Raw genomic sequence first — 21,267 nt, forward strand, 5'->3', positions numbered from 1 at the left:
GAGAGGAGTGTCGGGAATGTTAGAGAACGTGTGGCGCTGCAACGACTCACCTGGGGGAATTACAAGAACAAGCAACCGAGCTGTTTCATTTTCAATGGAAGTCGTCCCGGTTGAAGACATGTTGCACCGAGTTTGAGCTGCGCATTACAGAGCAGACAGAAGATGTACACTACAGAGCGCAGGCGAATGAGCCTGCACGAGCTGAGGAGGAAAGATCCGGTGTGGGTGTCCGCTGGAAGTTTGTGGCAGGACACTCTGGCCATAGAGCTGAGCTCCGGAAGCTCGGGTAAACAAATCGTCTCTCCCCGGAGCCGGACCAGGGCTGTGTCCGTGGCATATATTGTGAACGAGGACGCGTCGGTGCCGCAGACAGAGGAGAACTTGTCACTGAAGTGCCTGAAGGAAGCCTGCGCAGACGTACACGCCGTGTTCAAAACCATTTCATTTGAGAGGATCTCACTGGGGACAACTGACATCCTGGATAATTTCTACAATGCAGGCAAGTGCAGGCATGCTGTGGCTGACTGACTGACTAACTGTCTGCAGGGTAATTTGTCAGTTGCGCAAACTGACCCATTTCTCTTCTTTTTTTTATTTTACCCCCCAGATGTAGCAGTGGTAGAGATGAGTGACTCTTTCTGCCAGCCTTCCCTCTTCTATCACCTGGGAGTGAGAGAAAGTTTCAGCATGACCAATAACATTATTCTGTACTGTTACAAGCAGGACACTGATCTACAGGCTGTCAAGGTAACTCCTATAAACACCCCATTGTTAGATTACAATATTGTAACATGTGCACATGACCTGTGACTATGTTTGAATAATAGATCATGGGTACCTATCCCATAGGCCATATGCATAGTGGTTTTGGTCGTTCTCTGTGCCTATAGATTCTAAGTGCTCTGTTGTTTGCACTGTGCTTTAAACTATAAGTGGTACTTGTGGCTAATATGGGCTCAGTTTATTTTAAAGGTACTTTATTTTTGCCCCAGGGCCCACTTGGCAAGTTGGGCATGGCTGCAACTAACATTTTTAATTATTGATTAATTTGTTTTGTATTCTCTTCAATTCACTAATGGTTTAGTGTGTAAATATAAAAAATACACAATAATGCTACTCCTCAGACCCAAAGCTGACATTTTCATATCATGGATTTATCTGACTGGTGCATGAATAATGCAAAGTCCCAAGATATGTATAATATCCCATGGACATGAAAATAAGCTTCACCACGGTCCTACGTATAGAGATAGGAGCAAATCAGATCTTATGCAATAATGCAACTGGAATTAATCCTTAGGTATTCAAAGCACAACAATCAGATGCCTCAGCTCCACTGAGCGTGAATTTGCCCGTGTATGATGCCTGCATTATTTTCCTTCAGGAGCAGTGTGGAAGTTACACGTTCATCCCTTACGTAGTGTCACCGCAAGGTAAAGTGTTTGCCTGCGATGCCTCCATAATGACTGGGATCAAAGAACTGATGCAGCCTAGTTTCCAGCTGGAGCCCCTGCTGACCCCTCTGGTGGAGAGGCTGGTGCATCTGCTCAACAACGTACACATTCAGTCCAGGTCAGGCACAAACTGCAGGGCTCTGTCCACCACCATGTGCTTTTGCCAAAAAACATTATCACCTCAGATTACATGTACATTTGCTTTTACTGTAGCTTGCAGTGTGTTTGAGTCCACCTGGCTGATTTATTGAAGATTGTGAAAGTCTGGCATGTTATGACGCCCTGTGCTCTTTTTGCTGACAGCGAGTATTTCCGGGAGTCGATCAGGCATGAGATCCGTATGGCACGGGAGCGGTTTACTGGCCAAGCCCTGAGTGAAGAGTTGAGTCGCATCCAGAAACGGCTGGATAGTGTAGAGCTGCTCACCCCTGATATCGTCATGAACCTGCTGTTGTCCTACAGGGACATTCAGGTCTGTTTCTGGACATTTATGTGTGCAAAGAATGTATAATAAAATGTTTTTTAATATTATGAAATAGTTCCTGGGATCCATTCTTGGTTATTAGATCAATTAAAGACTAATCAACTGAACAACACTAGTACTGTACTTAATGTTAGTAGTACTTTAAACTAAACTCTTTAAATGTGAACCCTATGAATAATATATTGTCATTCTACACTCTTTTTCCTCAGGACTATGACTCCATGATCACACTGGTGGAGACTCTGAATCACCTGCCGATGTGCATCGTAGCAAGACATCAGAATATTCAGTTTCACTATATATTTGCTCTGAACAGGTATTCACATTGGATCTGCACAATTATGCAATTGAAATCTTCTCTCTTCTGCTCTCAGCTCAGTCTTTTTGTGCCATTACCATCCTGTAGCCTCTGTTCTTCCTGTAGCTATATAAACATATAAGGGGCTTGTTGCTATAGCTGCATCATTGCTGATATTATGACATTTTTACCATGCCAGGAGGAATCACCCTGGAGATCGTGCCAAGGCCTTGAAGGCCATTTTGCCTATTGTGGAGTCAGGGGGCAAGGTGGCATCAGACGTCTACTGCCTGTGTGGACGCATCTACAAAGACATGTTCATGAGCTCGGCGTTCACTGATCACTCCAGCAGAGACCAGGCCTGCTACTGGTACTACCAGTTTGTTTGTGTGTGTGTGTGTGTGTGTGTGTGTGTGTGTGTGTGTGTGTGTGTGTGTGTGTGTGTGTGTGTGTGTGTGTGTGTGTGTGTGTGTGTGTGTGTGTGTGTGTGTGTGTGTCGGGCTGCTCATGCAAACTTATTCACACCTAGCCAGAAGAGAGTATTTGTCTCCCTTTTATATTAGAGCACAGTTTGTAACTTCCTGTCTGTGTAACAGCTGAGCTTTTGTTTAACAATTGTTGACCATATGTTGCATCAATTATTCTGTATTTGTTGTTCCATCTGTTGGTGCTGTGGGGTGTTCTACAGGTGTCCTCTTTATTGTATCTCTCAGGTATGGAAGAGCTTTTGAAACAGAGCCAACCCTTCACTCGGGCATCAACAACGTGGTCCTCCTGATGGCAGCCGGACATGAATTTGACACTTCCATTGAGCTGCGCAAAATAGGTGCCTCATATTTTCTGCTTTGTTTATCAGAGTGGAATGACGAAAAATATGTTGCTTTGATCATCCCCAGGCAATACAACTTTATGGTCTGCAGATTCACTGTGCCATGAAGTTAAGTACACTTGGAGGATAACTATGTACCATGTGGGTTTTTTTGGGGGCGGTCTTATTCTACCATGTCCACTGAGCAATAAGACTATACCCAAACAGCTGCTGTAATATAATCAAATGGTGCATCTGTTCATGTCAAAGTCTGATAGGCTCAGACAGACTGACAGACTTTTTAAGGCCATGAGGTTCTATTGATAAAAACCTCACAGAACAAAAGAAGATACTGGTTTGCTAGTTAGTTTATGTTATTGTGTGATCTGAAAGTCACACTAGGGTACATTTCTCCAAATGCATTTCACAATACACATTAGAATTAGAAGAAAAACTTTATTGTCCCGCCAAGGCAGGAAATTCATCTTTGGTCTCACTTATAGACAAAACAGTCACACATCACAATATGTTCTTTAGATTGATGCAAATACATAATAGACTTCAAAATGTATTTCTCAGTTAGAATCACAGTAATTTGACATGTCTAATAGCTGAATAAGACAGTATATAGTATAGTAATAGCTATAAATTGCTGCATTGTTCATAATTGAATGAGATTATAGTTGTGCACAGGTTCATGTTGAGGATGTGATGTGTACAAATAATTTATGTTGTTTAGGTGTGACCTTAAGCACCCTTCTTGGTAGGAAGGGTAGCTTGGAGAAGATGAGGGACTACTGGGATGTCGGCTTTTACCTCGGTGCAAACATCTTATGTAACGAACACAAAAAAGTCATCGAGGCCTCTGAGAAACTCTACAGGCTCCAGGCTCCAATCTGGTGAGGCTTCACCACAAACTCCCGATTAGCACTAATAAACATGCAGATCAAGATGTTAAATCAACGTCAGGATGGAGTTACTAGAGAATGAAAGTCTAATTCGATTAAATTAATACCTTTTTTTCCTTAAAATATCAGAAAGGAATTTCGGTCATATTCATTTTCTGTAGATTATTGACTTCACCATCTTTATTTCAGGTATGTGGCATCCATAATGGAGACATACATCTTGTACCGGCAAGTTGCCAAGCCACCTGAGATAGTATCTCCTAAACAGGAAACCATGGACTTATGGATGGAGCTGCTATTACAATCCTGTAAACCCACCAACTCTACAGACCGCTGCCCAGTAAGACAACACATTTCCCTCAGCAATGAACACAAATATAAGTTAAAAAGTCATTTCTGAAAGCTGTTGTCTATTAATCGAAACAATTTTGATTACAAGGTTAACATACATACTGTGATACTGATTGACTGTAATACTGTGGATGAATATGGTGGGGAAATAATAGAAAAACTGGACAGTTTTCACCTCCCAATAGAAATAAATGAAAAATGTGTCACTATTATAAAAATATGTGTAATAGAATTTGAATTTCTTGAATTGCTGCTTTTCAGGTGCTCATTCTGGAGCCCAGTAAAGTGCTTCAACCAGCTATTGTGTGTGTGAGTGAAGAGGACGAAAGTCGTACTGTCCAGTTGAAACACGTCACACCCTTTAAGGTATGTAGAAACCTCTATCCTCCACCACAGCCCCCCACTACTTGATGATGTTTCTGAGTACCTGCCATTCACACAGAATGCAGAATCAATTGCGTAACCGACGCGTTTACACACAGATTTATTGTTCAGTGAATGTTTAATCTAGGAAGTGTGTAGGTGTGTTTGCTCTGTGTGAAAAAATGACATCATGCCTCCAGACTGTTTACTTTCTCTCTCATGCGAACATATATGAAACCTGTTCTGACATGTCCAGCACTCCTTGTCAAACTGTCAAACTGTCCTCATCCTTTGTGTTAACATCATCTTTGATTCTACAGAAAGGCTTGCACCAGTGGACTTTCCCAGCCTCTGCAATTCGTGGAGTGAGGTAAAGTGGAGTACAGCATGTGGAAATACCTTTAAAATATCTAGCTCTCATTTCTGGGTGTGTCCGAACTGCAGAGCTAGACGACCCAAAACATGCGGGTTGTCAGGGAAACCCTGGCTGCGGGTCAAATTTTGCTCTGTCAGTATGATTTAAGCCGGTTGTTTGCAGGCCCTTTGTCAACTGCACACTGGTTACTCATCAATATCACTGTGTACTTTAGACCTGGTCTTGCCTGCTGATTTGCCACAGGGGTCATTTTCAGCACCCTAAACAGTCTGCTGTGGGGCCATTTGAAAGAAAAAAGTGAATGAACAAAATTCATTAGATTGTCATATCAGCAGAAGAAGAGATGTATGTGTTGGGGCTGGCCCTTGTTCTTCATCAGCATTTACCTAATCAATCAATACACCACATTTGCTTACTAGGCTGACACTAAGATCCAAACATTAGCTAGTTTAGTTTAGTTTCTAGTTAATAAGGGACCGTGTGCAATTACATTAATCATTTAAAGGAAAAAAAAAATGAAAAGATGGTTGCACCAGATTTAGCTCCCAGCTAATTTCCATCTGTAGTCCCTACACATAACATAAAAGTGATAAAATACACAGAATACAAGCTACTATACAAAGGTGAGGCAGAATACAAGCTACTATACAAAGGAGAGGCAGAATACAAGCTACTATACAAAGGTGACACATAAACAGACACAGTTAGACAATGGACATTATTACGTCACTGAAGCATAGAAGGGATGAACAGTAGCCTACAGGCCCTGTTTTAATCAGTGTCTTTGCCATTTATCTACAGTTTCTGACTCAGCCTTATTGTATTCTTAACATTGGAATTATGGATTTTGACTGTTTTAGTCGCTGAAATCCTTCTTCTTTCTCTCTGAAGTGCTTCGAAGATTGACGAGCGGAGCTGCTTCCTATACGTCCACTACAACTCGGATGACTTCCAGCTCTGCTTCCCCTCCGAGCTTCACTGTAAAGGGTGAACAGCTACTAATTTTGCAAAGATACAGTGTGCGTGTGTGTGTGTGTGTGTGTGTGTGTGTGTGTGTGTGTGTGTGTGTGTGTGTGTGTGTGTGTGTGTGTGTGTGTGTGTGTGTGTGTGTGAGGCTGTGCGAAAGACTTGTTTACTGACCGACGGGCTACTTAAAAGATAAAGGGATCATTGCAGAGGTCGACAGGACAACAGGCAAGACAAGTCTGCAGACAGTATGATTGGTACCTTGGTGAAGTGAATGTGATGTGTGAGTCATATTTCCTTTATTGCCCCTTTGAAAAAAATCCCCTGGAGGGCACATGTTTTTTTCATTCTCACCTCAAGATTCAGTTGACCCAAATCACAACAAGACTCAACCCACAAAACTATATAGGCCTAGTACTGAATCTTTCTCACTCTTACTTGGCCTGTTTTGGGTAAACTAAAGAATCTGCAGGCATGTCTCATGCTGTTGGCTGCTCCTTTCAGTTTAACTAATATTCACTGAAGCTTCATATAACCACATGTTTCACAAAAACTGTATTTTCTTCTGTGGGAATGTCTTTTCACTTTGTTGTAGTTTCTGCGAGCTGGTGAACTCTCTGCTCCAGCAGGCTGAAGACTCTGCAAAGGACCTGGACCATCTGACTGGAGGAATACTAGAGGTCGGTCACAGAGCTGCACTCCTCTGACGCAGAGTCAACTTTATATTTAGGTCTTGCTTGCCTCAACAAGTAGAAACATGACTGCAGTTACTGGCTACAAATGTTGTTTTCAAGAACAGAGCTATTTCCCTAGAATAATAACAGGCGCACATTTTCACGTCCTGAATGAAACATCTGTTCTCTCACTCTTCACATTTCTCTTTGTCACTTGCCTGTAAAATTCCTCACAATTCCCGGCTCTCATTCTTGCCATCTACGTCTCAATCCGCAGTACATCTATGAGACCAATGAGAATGGCGACAAGGTGGTTCTGGGTAAAGGGACGTACGGTGTGGTTTATGCTGGGAGGGACCTGAGCAACCAAGTACGCATCGCCATCAAAGAGATCCCGGAGAAGGACAGCACGTACGGGAAACAAACAATGTTTTCATCTCTCGCTTGGAGCCATGGGGCTGCAGTGTTTCTCACATGAATGTTTTTTTTCCGTAATACCCATAACGGGAAGTGATTTGGCAGAGAGCGCTCTCACTGGCATGCTCTGGCTCTTGAGCGATCTTGGGGGAAGAGGGATGAGTGTTTAGTCTTTTCATTCTTTCTCTAATATTCCATAATATGCACAAAGAGTTTGGGCCCATTCTGCAGCGTTGTATGGAAATAATGATAAATTCAGTGGAAGGAAATTTGATATTTAAATCACTTTATAAACATTTGCCAAAGCTCCCTGAGTCAAAAATGGAGCAGAGAGTTTATCATGACACTGATCTGATGTTGTAATTATCCGGCTGGACAGAGAACAGTGAAGATCCTGTAAACTGAAGGCGAGACAGAGAAGGAGGAAAAAAGAATAGGTTTCAATGTGATGCAATAGCAGCCGTCATGTGATATAATGCGTATTGGTTTTTCAAGTTCTTCAAGTACTGAGTTTATTTTTAAATGCTTAAGTCTAACCTTCAGCACATAAGACAGTTCATCAGAAAATAAACAATCAAACTGCTACTTTACCAGAAACAAAACGGATCATTTGGCCTTGACCTTGATTTGGCCTGCACATTTTTACATGTTGCATGCACGTTTTGTTTGTGTGTGTGTATTAAAAATGTCACATTGTATTGAAACCTCAAACAAGTATTACTTGTGGGTGTCTTCCAGGTATTCCCAACCCCTTCATGAGGAGATAGCGCTGCACAAGAGGCTAAAACACAGGAATATTGTCCAGTACCTGGGCTCTGTCAGTCAGGATGGTTTCATCAAGATCTTCATGGAGGAAGTACCAGGAGGTAATGGATACCATAATATAACAGCAAATTCTAACATGCAATGTCTTACACCTCACCCCTGAACTGCATGAAAGTGTATAAAAGTAATTGGTTATAATGAATAAGGGATTTTGAGGAAATTTTGGTGTAATAACTTCTTGCAGGTTTTATTGGTAGGGCCTATACATTCTGATGTACAAGACTCTGATCTGCATGTGCCGTTGCTTATGTCTTTCTGCTTTTAGTTGACTCAAAAATCCTGACTCATACATCACTCTGTTTCCACTTAAAATATTAGGCCATGCTAATATTAGGTCATTAGACACGTTATGTTCTTGGAAATTCTCACTGGAATAAAAACAGACTAGGGGAAGAATTCACATTGCATTGCTCCTTTTGGAAATTACACAACAGGAGGAAGCCCTGCCCCGGTTCATTGCTGTATAGCTTTTTTTGTTTTTTTACAGGATGATGCCTGTATTAGTATCAGGGAGGTTTGCGCCTGTTGTATGTGTTCAGATTCGAAAGCGAATGTTTGATTACGTAACATCTACTGGAAGCCGGTTTTAGGGAAGTGGGTGGTTCCTAAGACATCCTGCTCACTGGGGGGAAAAAAATCACTAGAGGTGATTTTTAGAAGAAAAAAAACATGTTAACAAATCAAGTCAGTTGTATTTATATACAGTTATATACAACCAAATCATAAGAGACGTTCTCTCAGAGCAGCTAGACCTGATCTACTAATATACAGCAGGTCTAGCCTGTACTAGACTGTCTCGACTGTTAGAATATTATTTACAGAGACTTAAAATCCCCCATGAGTAAACACTTGGTGACAGTGGTGAGGAAAAACGCCCATTTCACTGGAAGAACCTGGCTCACTGTGGGAGGCTGTCTGCCCTGACCCTGACCATGAGCTTGTTGCATCATGGGAAGCCAGGCAGCCGAGGCGTACTGGTGGACACTGTAGGAACAACAATAAGCATGCATTCTCGGAGCACAGTGATCTGGTGCAGTCAAAGAGCCTTTTATGATTGCATCTTTTGTTTGATGTTGCCACGTGTAGATAAAAAACTTGAAATATAACTTTCATTTTCAGTCAGGCACTAAAAGTAAAAGATCATGAAAATATGCAAATCGGAAATCGCAAATAAACAAATCGGATGATTCAATTTTACGCTCTAGGCAGTTTGTCATCCCTCCTGCGCTCCAAATGGGGTCCTCTGAAAGATAATGAAGCCACCGTCATCTTCTACACCAAGCAGATCCTCGAGGGGCTCAAATACCTTCATGACAATCAGATTGTCCACAGAGACATTAAGGTGAGCAGATCACAGTTTGATTTATTTTGCATAATAATGGCTTTTATAGCAGTATTTGTGAAATATCTCAATGGTGTAATACATCTTTTTACAGGGTGACAATGTATTGATCAACACATATAGTGGAGTGCTGAAAATTTCTGACTTCGGAACCTCCAAACGTTTAGCAGGGATCAACCCCTGTACGGAGACGTTTACTGGTAAGATGATACGTATTATGATATTAGTATATTATGATCCAGATATACAAAGTAAAAAAAAAAGTAAGGATATGTTGTATTTTTATCTTTTAAAAAGGTTATGTTAGCTGTATTTTCATCACTTATGATGATTCTCCAACAGGAACTCTCCAGTATATGGCCCCAGAGATTATAGACCAAGGGCCTCGAGGTTATGGGAAGGCAGCTGATATCTGGTCCCTCGGGTGCACTATTATAGAAATGGCAACAGGAAAAACGCCCTTCCATGAGCTGGGAAGTCCTCAGGCAGCCATGTTCAAGGTAAAGGAGGTTGTATTTTATCTTGATAGTGGACATTAGTGAGGCTTTGAGGAAACATCACAAGAGTATCAAAGGATTTAGACTGCAATGTACCCTGAGGATGAATTGTACCAGCTCTGGTCAGCCTTAATTTTACCTTTAGCTCCATCACCAGGTCACAATTATAATGTGTTAAATATTTTTATTTTATTAAATTGCTGCAAAATTAATGACAGTCTAATCAGTTTCACTAGCAAATGTTACCACACTAATATGCCAAACTAAAATGGTCCTCATAGTGAATATTAGCTACAACTGCTAAACATCAACTTGATTGAGTTGTGTTTGTGCGCACATTAGCAAGGCCACGTTAGCACTTATAGGTATAACCACTATGGGCTTCTTTAGCAAATGTAAGCAACTTCCACTTTTTTTAAAAATTCTCAATCTAATGTTTAGTCGTTTAAATTAAGATATCATCTTTTCCAGACTCTGTCATTAACCCTTTAAACTTTCCTGTCCAGGTGGGCATGTTTAAGATCCACCCCAGAGTTCCAGAGTGCATGTCGGACGAGGCGAAGGGTTTCATCATGAACTGCTTCGTGCCAAACCCAGATGAAAGAGCCACAGCTGCAGAGCTGCTCAAGGATGCCTTCCTCAGGTCGTCCCCCAGGAAGAAGATTAAGGCTCCGCAGGAATCGGAACCTAAAGACTCTGGTAGTCAAATTCAACATAGTGTCAGCTCGCTCATATCAGCTACTTTATCTAAATCTTATCTTTCTGTTTTGCATCCTCAACTCATTTCTTTGAGTCACATCTCTACTTCTCTTTGTATTATTTCTCCCTTTCCTCCTATTTCTTCCTATACACTGTTGTTACTGAACCTGTAATTACACCTGTGTGGTAAGTTTTTGCCATGAAACCTGGACAATAATCAGAGATTTTGAACAGCGGTGTATGGTATCTAACCACAACTTCTCTGGGTTTTGCAGCTGACTATCATCGCAGCATGTCAGTACCGATCTCCATCCTTGTTGAGGACACTGATTCATACTCGGATTCAATTGACCTGTCCTGTTCCCTGGACTTCAGGAGGCCCCACTCCGCCCTCCTCAGATCACATGAAGTCTCAGAGAGCCCACCCAGCACCAGCAGCTTCCTGCCGTGAGTTAGTTTATTGCTCAACAGAAGATAAAAACCTCATAATCTCTGCATAGGACATAGTGTTACAGGATCTTACATCAGTGGCAAACCACAATGAGGTTGCAGTCAGATATTCTCTAAGATACATGCAAGCTTTATAGGTATAAAGAGGGCATAATGCCACAGCATCTGTATCACTGTGTGAAGGCAGTAACCTGTGCATCAGACATTAATTATCAATAACCATATCTTTATTTACATGTCATTGTCATTTTTCATTTGATTTTAAATTAAACACATAAACTGCTTTTAAAAAAATCATCTTTATCTGTTGAGCCAATGTGATTTTTGTCTTTATTGCCCCCTGCTGTCCAGAATACCAGAGGACTCTGCGTCCGACATGAGCAGTCCAGTCTCGACAGAAGAGAATATTGGTCTTTTTATGCTTAGAAAGGACAGTGAGAGGAGAGAGACGCTGCACAGAGTTCTCAACGACTTCATCGGTTTCGTTATCTCTAATTTACAGGAGTCCGTGCCTCAGGTGGGTGAAGGAAAGTAACAACACATCAAGTGAAAACACTGAGTTATACTTCTTAGATTTTAGTCCAATTGATTACTGGATGTTATTGAAGTGACAGATGCTGTATCATTGTTGGTTAAGTTTAAGATAATTTGCTAAAACTCAACTCTGAATATCTTAGTTTAATCAGATTTACTTGGACAGATTGTTCAGACATGTTGTTGAATTGTTGATTAAAAAAAAGGAATTTTGGTAACACTTTACTTGGTGCCTATCTCTATAACACATTATAACCGTTATGCTTATTGTTATAAAGCCTTATGATAATTTATGAATGTTTATAATGATAGTTACACACGTTTATAAGCCAATTATAACACATTATAACTATATTTATAATGCATTATCAATGTGAGCATTGTCAGCCAGTTACTAACAATTATAACGTATTATAATACCTGACCTTATAAATCATGATAAAATGCTTTATAGTGTGTTATGATTATTGTTATAAAGCATTATGATCATTTATGAGTGTTTATAACTATAGTTATCCGGTGCAATAACTGCATTTTAACTCATTATAAGTATGGTTATAATGCGTTATAGAGATAGGCGTCAAGTAAAGTGTTACTGGAATTTTATATGATTCATCAGCTACATGACTATCAGCAGCTGCAATCTTATTTTACCCTGACTTTGGAATTTATTTTTCAAGGCGACATTTTTTCCCCCCACAACAAATATGTCAGCTGTTTGTTCTGTTGCTTTTGTTTCCAGATTTAGAACGATAGACAAAACTCAATTTTAATCCTATTTATTTATTTATTTATTTTTCTATTAAAAGTATGGCAAAGGAACATCCCTCAGTGCAGAACACATCACCACACTCATTGGTTGCTTGCGAGACAACATCCGCTCCCCGGACAGGAAGCAGCTGACCACTGGCCTGCTGGACCTCAGAGCCTCGCTGCTCGCCGCGTCCATACCTCTGAACAGCCTGCAGGCGGTGCTGTTCAGCTTCCAAGATGCAGTAAGTTTGTCTCTGAGTCAACTCACAGATATGTCCCTGGTGATTTTAACAGCTGTCGACTTCTTCTCACAGTCATATTCAACTATCTGAACTATCTGCTCTGAATGTAGGTGAAGAAGGTGTTGAAGCAACAGCAAGTGAAACCTCACTGGATGTTTGCTCTGGACAACCTGCTGAGACAGGCAGTACAGGACGCCATCACTGTGCTCCTACCAGGTACAGCTTCATCCTTCTCTATTAGGTCAATTCATTTAAGATTTGTCATGAGTAAAGTTCATATTTTTCTCTTCTTGTCTATCCAGTATGTACATTTTCAAATCTTCTTATTTAGTTGTTTACTTTTTAACGTTTTCCGTCTGCTATTTTTGGTCTTTGTTTCCTCTGTTCACTCCCACGCTCCCACACCCCAGAGCTGAAAATCCAGCTGCAGTCCTCATTTGAGATTGAGGACAGCATTCCTGAGGAGCAGTCTGCTGACCCAGACACTCCTGTAGTTATCGTGCCTGAGCAGCTGGGGGCGCCAGGAGACCTGCACCAGACGCCACCCATATATGAGATCCTGCCTACAGCTGACCCCCACTCTCCTTCAGACCTCGTTGTTAATAACAGCTGTCCCTTCAGCGAGGACCTGAGAGATCTACGAGCAGAGACCAGAAGGTAGCCTTCAGCTCCTATTTTGGTTGTGCTAAATTCATTTTTCATACACATATATAAATTATTATATTATATAAATATTTAACTTTCAAGGGTACATAATCTGACATTTAGTATGTAAATATGATGTAATTATCAATCATTTATGTTGTTAAAAAAGCACGACTAAGCATAACAGGCATATCCACTGGGCAGTGCACAGTAATTAATAAGGATTTCTAGTTGCACTGCTTTCTGCTGACTGATGATGGCTGTTTGTGTTTCAGACTGCTGAGTCAGCTGAGTGAGAAGGAGAGAGAGTACCAGGAGCTGCTGAGGACCACCGTCCAGAGGAAACAGGAACAGATAGACGCACTGAGGAAAGCAGCATTCACTGAAGGTGATGTTTGCATTTTATATGATGATATACATATCACAATTTTTACGGAATACTCTCAACGGAAACAAACAAAAAATACTGTAACAATGGAATATGCCTTTCTTGTATGTTGTATTGTGGATGAAGGAAGACCTCCTTCCTTTAAATGGTTGTCATGCCGTCTGTTCACATAATCTGTCTTCCAGTAGCTGTAACTTTAACCTCCCTATCCAGTACACCAAGACGGTTAAAACAAACATACGGAAGTATTTTCATATTTTATTTTGACTAGGTCAGGTGTCACCATAAATCATCTAAAGCCAGGTGATGTTCCCCCACCCCTCACTCCCACCCTGCTCACCCCTTTCTTGCAATAATCAGTAGAGATAATGTATCACATGAATGGATGATATTTAGCACATTCTTATAATTAATATTGCTAGTAATTACAAGTAGAGATCTCAGCCTATAGCCCATTAAACAGACACACAAGCTGCAACATGACCAGCATGACATCACAGGACCAAGCCCTCTCAGGTTTATCAATACCCTCAGTGATTCCCATTACTGTTTCTTAACACATGTGCCAGTCAATCCCCACCACACCTCAGCTTCAGGCTCTGGATTTCTGCCTGACTGGTTTCTGATGGAGGCGTAGACCAATAAAGCACTCCTCCAATATGCTGCAGCTTGACTCGTCGCTTGAGATAATGATTATTCTGTCAGCCTGCGGAAACACAACAAGTCTTAAAGTTGTGTGCAACATTAATAACATAACTTTTTATGTCTGTTTTTTGTATTTAATCAAAACAGACAGGCTTAATGGTTTCTAATCTCTTTTACAACATAGACGGGGAGTTGGCCTCACAGAAAAGCTCTGATCCCGAGGTGATGGCTTTGGTGCACTGGCTCAAGTCTGTCCCTGTGGATCAAGACACCATTGATAAGGTAAACTCAATGAAGCCCCAGCCTTGTTTTTCTCTCTCTCTTTTTCGAGGCAGGTCGATAATACTCATCCACATCCACCCACTGTTAATCCACACGTATGTCATCCTGTTTTCCAGTTGCTCACTCATGAATTCACCTTGGACTGTCTCCTCCATGTGGCTTCCAGGGATGATCTGGCATATTGTGGAATAAGGTGAGGCTTCCTCCACTCATCGCCCTCACAGAATGGGCCCATGCAGAGACGTAGACAGGGATGACCTCAGAGATGAATGTAGAGAAAAGAAGCAGTCTGCCTCATTAGTTTAAGGTGTTTTTGAGATACACTGTATTTACTGCAAATCTCCTTTAATCTGTCTAATATTGTCGTTTCAGAGGCGGCATGCTGTGTCGAATCTGGGCTGCGGTCACAGCTCACAGGAAGACCCAGCTCAGCACGAACAATGAGGACAGCGAGGACACTCCTCTTTAGTGGCTGCTGATGTTGTACATCAGGGAACAGATTTTATTGACAGGCTGGTCCTGTGTTATCTGGAGGAAGAGAGGCTGTGGTGGTGAACACAACTGACTTGCAGGGAACTAATGTAAAGCACAATAGATTTTCAATGTTGTTGAGCTGTGTATGTATTTGTTTTTGTAAGATACTGAACGCTTCTCCATTTGTGCATCAAAGGAAGAATACAAAAATCTTCACTTCAAAGCTAGATCTTGCCAGCATTTTCTCATGGCTTTGGCTAGTGGGGCTATAATTATGCCTTATAACAAGTTGCCTAGTGGAGCATTGATTTGTGAGCAAAAAAGTATTTTAATGTTATTTTAATGATGCCTTCAGATGATACAGTTTTACAGAAAACTTGGCAGGAACTAAGTTATATATAAGGGCAAAGTCTATTTAAACTGAACATATTTGTGTTCTTGGGAGAATAATTTCTACTGTATAACCAAATAAAACATGTGCAAACAACAAACAAGGGCAGTGAATCTCTGCGAATGCCTTGTTATCTGCATGTAACAGGCGGGGAAGAGGTTTGTGTGGGAGTGACGTAGGCTGGAAGAAGCGATGAAGTAGCGAAGAGTCTTTAAATTCCACATGTGTTTCCTCATGTTGTTTTCACAATGTTGACATCGCCTTAGAAACAGCGACATAGACTCAGTGTGTGTGTATGCCGGTGTGTCTGTGTGTTGAGGGGTGTATCATTGTGTTACCACTCTTCTGGGCAGGTCTACTCTTTTCTACCCTTTCTGATGGATCATATCTTCTAGTCTAGTCTTCTAGTGTTTTTGAAACTGGGCTTAAGTTATATTAGGAATGTTACTTTGTTAGGGAATTAATGTTGTACGTAAAAACTCTCACAAGTGTAAAAAGGCATTTGTGCACAAACCTGATTATGTGTTTCCAGTGTGTCATCAGTGCCTTTTGTTCTCAGTGGTCATGTGTCACACCAGAGGATGTTCATTATTTTTCACGAGCTGCACATAGACTTGTTGAAAGCCATGTGTATGTCAGCTCCGGTGCTCTCTCAGTGGGGATATGACTTCATTGAGAGTCTGGGCTTGGCTTTTAAAGTCTGTGGTACTCACTGATATGAGTAATGTCTGATTCACTTGGCTTCGAACAATCAACAAAGGAGGTGTTCAACAACCTATCCTACCATTATTTAAAAAATGTTCATGAATATGTTCAACATCACTCAGCTCACATGTTGTCAAACAAACAATTACCATACGCTTCAATGTGTTTTTATCTCATATATAACAGTATGCTGTACTTTAGAAATGACATTTCTGCTTTCTCTGTTCATAAATTTATGACAACCATTATTTTATTCAGCATCATAAAAACCTGCCACCACCTTCAGCCAAAATACTGGTTCAGGCCTCTCACACTGAAGGTCACAGACTTTGATTTACCTCTGCAATAATCAAGGATGCAGAACAAACGAGAAGTTGGAAGGCTAATAAATCAAACTAGACATCCTCTGTCCTTGGATGGTGGTGGAACGAAAATGAATACTTTGATTTTATCAACCAAATTAAATGTGGTATCAGTGCTCTCACTCAACTCCCCTGTTTCATCATTGCTTGTGTAATAATTTAATATTGTGTTAGATATCTATCTAAAATTACCATGCTAATACTTATATATATCCTAGATTTGAAGCCTTTTAGTGGTGAACTGAAAAATGTTCTAACACTACAAAGCTGTCCTTATCTGGGTTTTCTTCAAACGTATAGATCATTTCATTGATTATTTCCTCCTCTGGTTACTGCTAACAAATGTGATCAGCTGTAATACTCTCTGGCTGGGATGAAACCTGTATCCATGTGGCACAAACAGATTGCTTTAATGTAAACTGACAGGAAGTGGCTGTTGACCAAGTAATGCTAATGTGCTACTTTTACTGTGAGTCACAGTGCCCAGCAGCTACAACGATGGCAGCGGCTGTCACACACAACTTGCGTTTTATTTCAGATAATCGAATGTAATGTGAGTGCAACCCCCGAGTCTCCTTTATTCTAATAAGCTTTGTAACACAATAGCATTAGGATTGTCCGTCTAATTGGATGCAAACTCTTAGCTTTGATCAGACATACTGGTGCACCGTCAGTGTCAACTGGCCCATGTGGGAGAATTTATCTATTTACAATAGAGAGAACTAACAGTCAAGATGTAAGTTTTGTTTAATCATCGCACTGGGAGTTTTTGTCTTAAAGCTGGAGTCCATCGTCATCATGATTCACATTCCCAGTCAGATTCACTATTTTTAGTACAACTGTGGGATGCAAGGAAATCATGTTTCTATTGTCTTTTTTCCTCTGTGCGCTCTCCAACTAATCTCCCTATCTCCTCTCCATGTGGAGGTGGAGCTAAACTACTGATAGGCAAATAATGAGGACTGCTGTCAGGGGGATTTTGTCAGGGTCTTGGGGGGATTGAGGATACCACACTGGGAGGCCCAGGGATTACCCAGTTTACCCACTTCCTCGCCAGCCGGGTAGGGCAGGACTCCACGCTCTCCCAGGCTAAACTCAGAGGAAATCAAAATGTGGCCATTTTTTGCAGGTTGTGATTAAAGATCCAGCAGTAGGGACTCAAACTTTTGCTTCCGCTGTGAAAATGTTAATGCTCTAGCACTGAATGCACCATTGACTGCTTGTTCATTACCAATTTGTCATTTGTTTAACATTATCAATAACCACAGACCTCACGAATGAGCTGTGGGCTGTTTGTTTTGGTGAGGTCTGTATAAAGTGTGTACTTGCATGCTTTCGTACACGCAGGTGCTCACACATTCGCGCTGCATATGTGCACATATCAGGTCAGGGCATGATTTCTTTTCTAAATTTGTACACCCGTCTCCACAACACACACTATACGGTGTAGTGGAAGTGTGCAACATGATCACATGACACATTATAGACACATATTCTGCATTGCTGTCACTGCCCCACTGTGTTGTGTTGGAATTTTGACCTATATAAATAGGTTAGTGTTATTTAGTCTTGGATTACATCCTGGAGGTTTATACAACATTTTAGTATTTGTTTGCATACAGTAATTGTCATCAACTGATTTAAGAAATATTTGAATTTTATCATTAATTGCTTATGTGCTCTTTGTCATCCTCAGGAGATTTTAATGGGAATGGGAATGTTGTTATCTTTATGACCCCTGGGAGGAGGAGATGATAATCTTACAAGCAATTAACTGGAAGCCAATATTGTCACGTTATCTCCTCCACTCTGCCATATTTTAGGAAAAGAACAGCTTGTAAGTTGCAGCTAGTATTAGTGCAGGCCAGACTTCATGCTGACACATAATGGATGGATGACTATGATGGCTGCAGCTGGACACAAATATTCCCCCCTCCAGTTCTGGGGGGGTATAGAGTTAATCCTGGCTGTAATCCAGGGAGGCAGTTGAATTAAAAATCTAATCTTATGTGTGAGTGCATGTGTGCATATGTACACATGTGTAACAGCATGTGTGTCACCAATCTTTAGTGGGGCTTGACCTCGAGACCTTCATTCACCCTCTGTTTATCTCTCGTGTTTGTGTCCTTCTGAGGGCCGCCCATTCATACTGTTACTGACACTGAATCACTGATTTCTGTCACAGTGGAGCGACCATTGACCCTCAATGAGAGCTTTCCTAATCAAATCAAATAAATTAAATACGAATGAATCGAATAAAATACAGAATTTAGCTCTTTGAGAAATATCCCCATGCCCAATGGAAGCATTAATGTACTACTAATTATTATTATTCCACAAAAACAACTTTTGTGTCCTCTAGTCTTTATTTTAAATGGGCAAAGTGTGTATTTATAACCAATTTCCTGCAGAGCTAATGTCATTCAGCCTCAACTCCTACTCTCTGCAGGGCTGATTAGCAAATGTCAGCATGCTAGCATACTAATTTAAGATTACAAGCATTACACATGCTAAACATGAGTATGTTGTCATTGTCACTATCCCCGCGCTGTTGATTGACTTATTCTTAGCCTGTGTTTTCTTCTTTGTCTCTTTCAGTGCCTGTTTCTTTTTTCTTTTTCCTGCATTTTTAAAGCACAATCACAGAACTAAGTTGACTTGCTTCATGGGTGTGTGTGGGTGTGATGACTGAGCTATTTTGCTGCTAGTGCTCTCCTGATTGGTCAGTTTAACCTCAGTGAAACTCCGGCTGTTGTAGTGAAGTTTCCCCTCCTTAACAAATGGAACCGAGGGTCAAGGGACAGTGCTCCCACCCTCTCATTCACGTTTCTTTCCCCTTCCTCCGCTGTTTCCCCATCTCTCTCTCTCCCTCTGTCTCTCTCTCCTTTTTGTGGGTTGTCATGGAAATGAAAGCACAGGGAGGGGGGCTTCTATTATTGAAGCAGTTGTGGGATTGGTGGTGGGCTGGGAGTTGGGTATAGTGAAATGGAGCGATTCATGCACTCATAAACAGAGAGTGCGGTGGAGCAGAAGGGAGGTGGAGGGGCTGTGGGTGAGCGAGGGAGAGACGGGGAAAAGGAGAATAGAAAGGGGCCTCGGGGGCAAGCGGAGAGAGAGGAGCCAACTCCACGTGTTCTGGCCCTGCTTCTAACTGATAGCACGTTTTCGGGCATTACGTCATGGTCTGCCAGGCTGTGTGCAGTTGTTTGAGACACACTGCTGCAGAATCACATTCCTCATGGAAGACGGCGAAATGAGCCCATCGCCACCTGTTGTCAGAGAGGCCAGGGAAAACTGTACAAGGAAGATCAGTGCAAGAGGCGTTTATGAGCAGTGGCAGGCTGTGTTAACTGCCGCCTTTATTGTACGCCACATGGAGAACAGTTTAAAATAATTGAACTTAAAAATAGACTTGACAAATCCACGAACAAAGACTGATTCTGTTATTTATTGGTTGACCTTGGACACAACAAGTGCTCACTGTTTGTTTAGTTTCAAACTGGACAGAGCCCTTAGATAGAAAAGGGCACAGCATGCCACATGGATTAGTACCAGAATCTTAAATAGCTGATGAGACTGGTATTATTTGTATATTTGTTTTTTAAAGAGGGACAAAACTGATTTTACTCATAAAAGGTCAGTTTACAGTCACTGGAAGTACTATTCAGTCTGTGAAAATGATTGTGTGTTTTCTAAGGCTCTGGAGGAAGCTTTCCACAGTTTGGAAAATGTGGAGTCCACTGTTTTCCGAGCTAGACCCACACAGCAGAGTAAAAGTCAGGATATCTCAGCCTAGTCTTGTGTGGTTTTGACCAATTTTATGTATCTACTGATGGGGTTTTGACTTTGTTATTTATTTCTGGTTCAATGTATCCAGCCATACATTGGTGGAATTCTGCTTGGCTCAAGCACAAAACCATGTAGCTGCAGGTCCAGACATACTGTACCTAAAATATGCAAATTACAAGACTCCTGGTTGTGAAACTTACAATACAGCAAGACCTCCCAAAACTCCAGCCCACAATGAGAGGCAGACCAAATTCAGATGATTCAGACCAAACAGTGCTCTTTTTCCCAGCACCCTAGAGAGAAATACAAAGAAACAGGCAACTCTCCCACACTCTATCTCTCCCTACCTCTCGGCCAGAGCTTACGCGCACATTTTTCCAGTGTGACATGTGATGTAGTGCCTGATTAAATCACACTACAGGAAACAAAAGACAACACAGTCGTAAATTATTTGACTCTACAAGCTCCCTCCAGGTGATGGTGACCTTCGACCCTGCTGAGTCGAGGCAGCGATGCGGTAACCAAAATAGTGTCACTTTCTGCAACCTGAACCAGCAACTGTTTCACAACATCAACGCTGGGGATGGCACTGCTGAAATGGTCAAACTGTCTTTGTTAAATGTTAGTTAGTTGTATAGCTGCTCTTGCATAAGTGTAAACAAGCGTAGTTCAGCACTAAATCCATCATAGTCAATTGGCTATATATATCCTTGCCTTATGCTACCCCACCCCCCCTGTTGCTTAAATTGCTACCACTTGCTAAAGGCTGAGTTAGTGTATTCAGTAGTAGTCTATAACATAGGCTGGGTCTATGTTCTCTAGGGACATTCTGAACATTCCTGCTATTGTTATTTCATTACCAGGCTGAGGGCTACCCTTGCCATTCATAGTAGCTGACCTCTAGACTAACTGGCGGTGAAGGTGGTGGTGATGGTGATGGTGACCATGTTCCTTGGAATATAAAGTGTATGAGATAGGAGGTTTTTCTATAACAAAAATGATTTATTTTTATAGACTGGCGAGTTGTTTAGGGTTTTACATGGTGTAATGCATTTCAGTTATGTCTGAACCCGTCATTATCAATATACTGGTTGACCGAATTCTTAATTTACTACTTTCTTGCAGAAGTGCTGTGGCTGCACAAA

The 21,267-nt window shown here is 41.3% G+C and overlaps 1 protein-coding gene across 1 annotated transcript; it reads left to right on the forward strand.

Annotated features, from left to right (window-relative positions):
• Nucleotides 1–33: 33 nt before the first annotated feature.
• Nucleotides 34–15,899, forward strand: LOC310999621 (mitogen-activated protein kinase kinase kinase 5). The gene is made up of 28 exons (XM_083990127.1): nt 34–499; nt 608–747; nt 1,385–1,572; nt 1,758–1,926; nt 2,148–2,254; nt 2,436–2,606; nt 2,950–3,062; nt 3,784–3,943; nt 4,142–4,292; nt 4,565–4,669; nt 4,987–5,036; nt 5,934–6,029; nt 6,604–6,688; nt 6,960–7,093; nt 7,838–7,965; nt 9,130–9,266; nt 9,361–9,466; nt 9,609–9,766; nt 10,270–10,462; nt 10,738–10,909; nt 11,264–11,429; nt 12,256–12,441; nt 12,552–12,657; nt 12,852–13,098; nt 13,362–13,474; nt 14,304–14,401; nt 14,518–14,594; nt 14,774–15,899. The coding sequence occupies exons 1-28, from the start codon at nt 163–165 to the stop codon at nt 14,868–14,870; spliced, it is 3,990 nt and encodes a 1,329-aa protein (XP_083846253.1). The 5' UTR covers nt 34–162; the 3' UTR covers nt 14,871–15,899.
• The last annotated feature ends 5,368 nt before the right edge of the window (nt 15,900–21,267 follow it).

Source organism: Trachurus trachurus (assembly GCF_905171665.1).
Source record: "Trachurus trachurus genome assembly, chromosome: 16".
NCBI classification, from domain to species: Eukaryota; Metazoa; Chordata; class Actinopteri; order Carangiformes; family Carangidae; genus Trachurus; species Trachurus trachurus.

What these genes read in the sequence shown, in the direction of transcription:
- LOC310999621 (XM_083990127.1), top strand. Translation starts at nt 163, where the DNA reads ATGTACACTACAGAGCGCAGGCGAATGAGCCTGCACGAGCTGAGGAGG. An exon ending in TGTCCTACAGGGACATTCAG is followed by an intron (nt 1,927 to 2,147) that starts GTCTGTTTCTGG and finishes CTTTTTCCTCAG; the next exon opens with GACTATGACTCCATGATCAC. An exon ending in CTGGCATATTGTGGAATAAG is followed by an intron (nt 14,595 to 14,773) that starts GTGAGGCTTCCT and finishes TTGTCGTTTCAG; the next exon opens with AGGCGGCATGCTGTGTCGAA.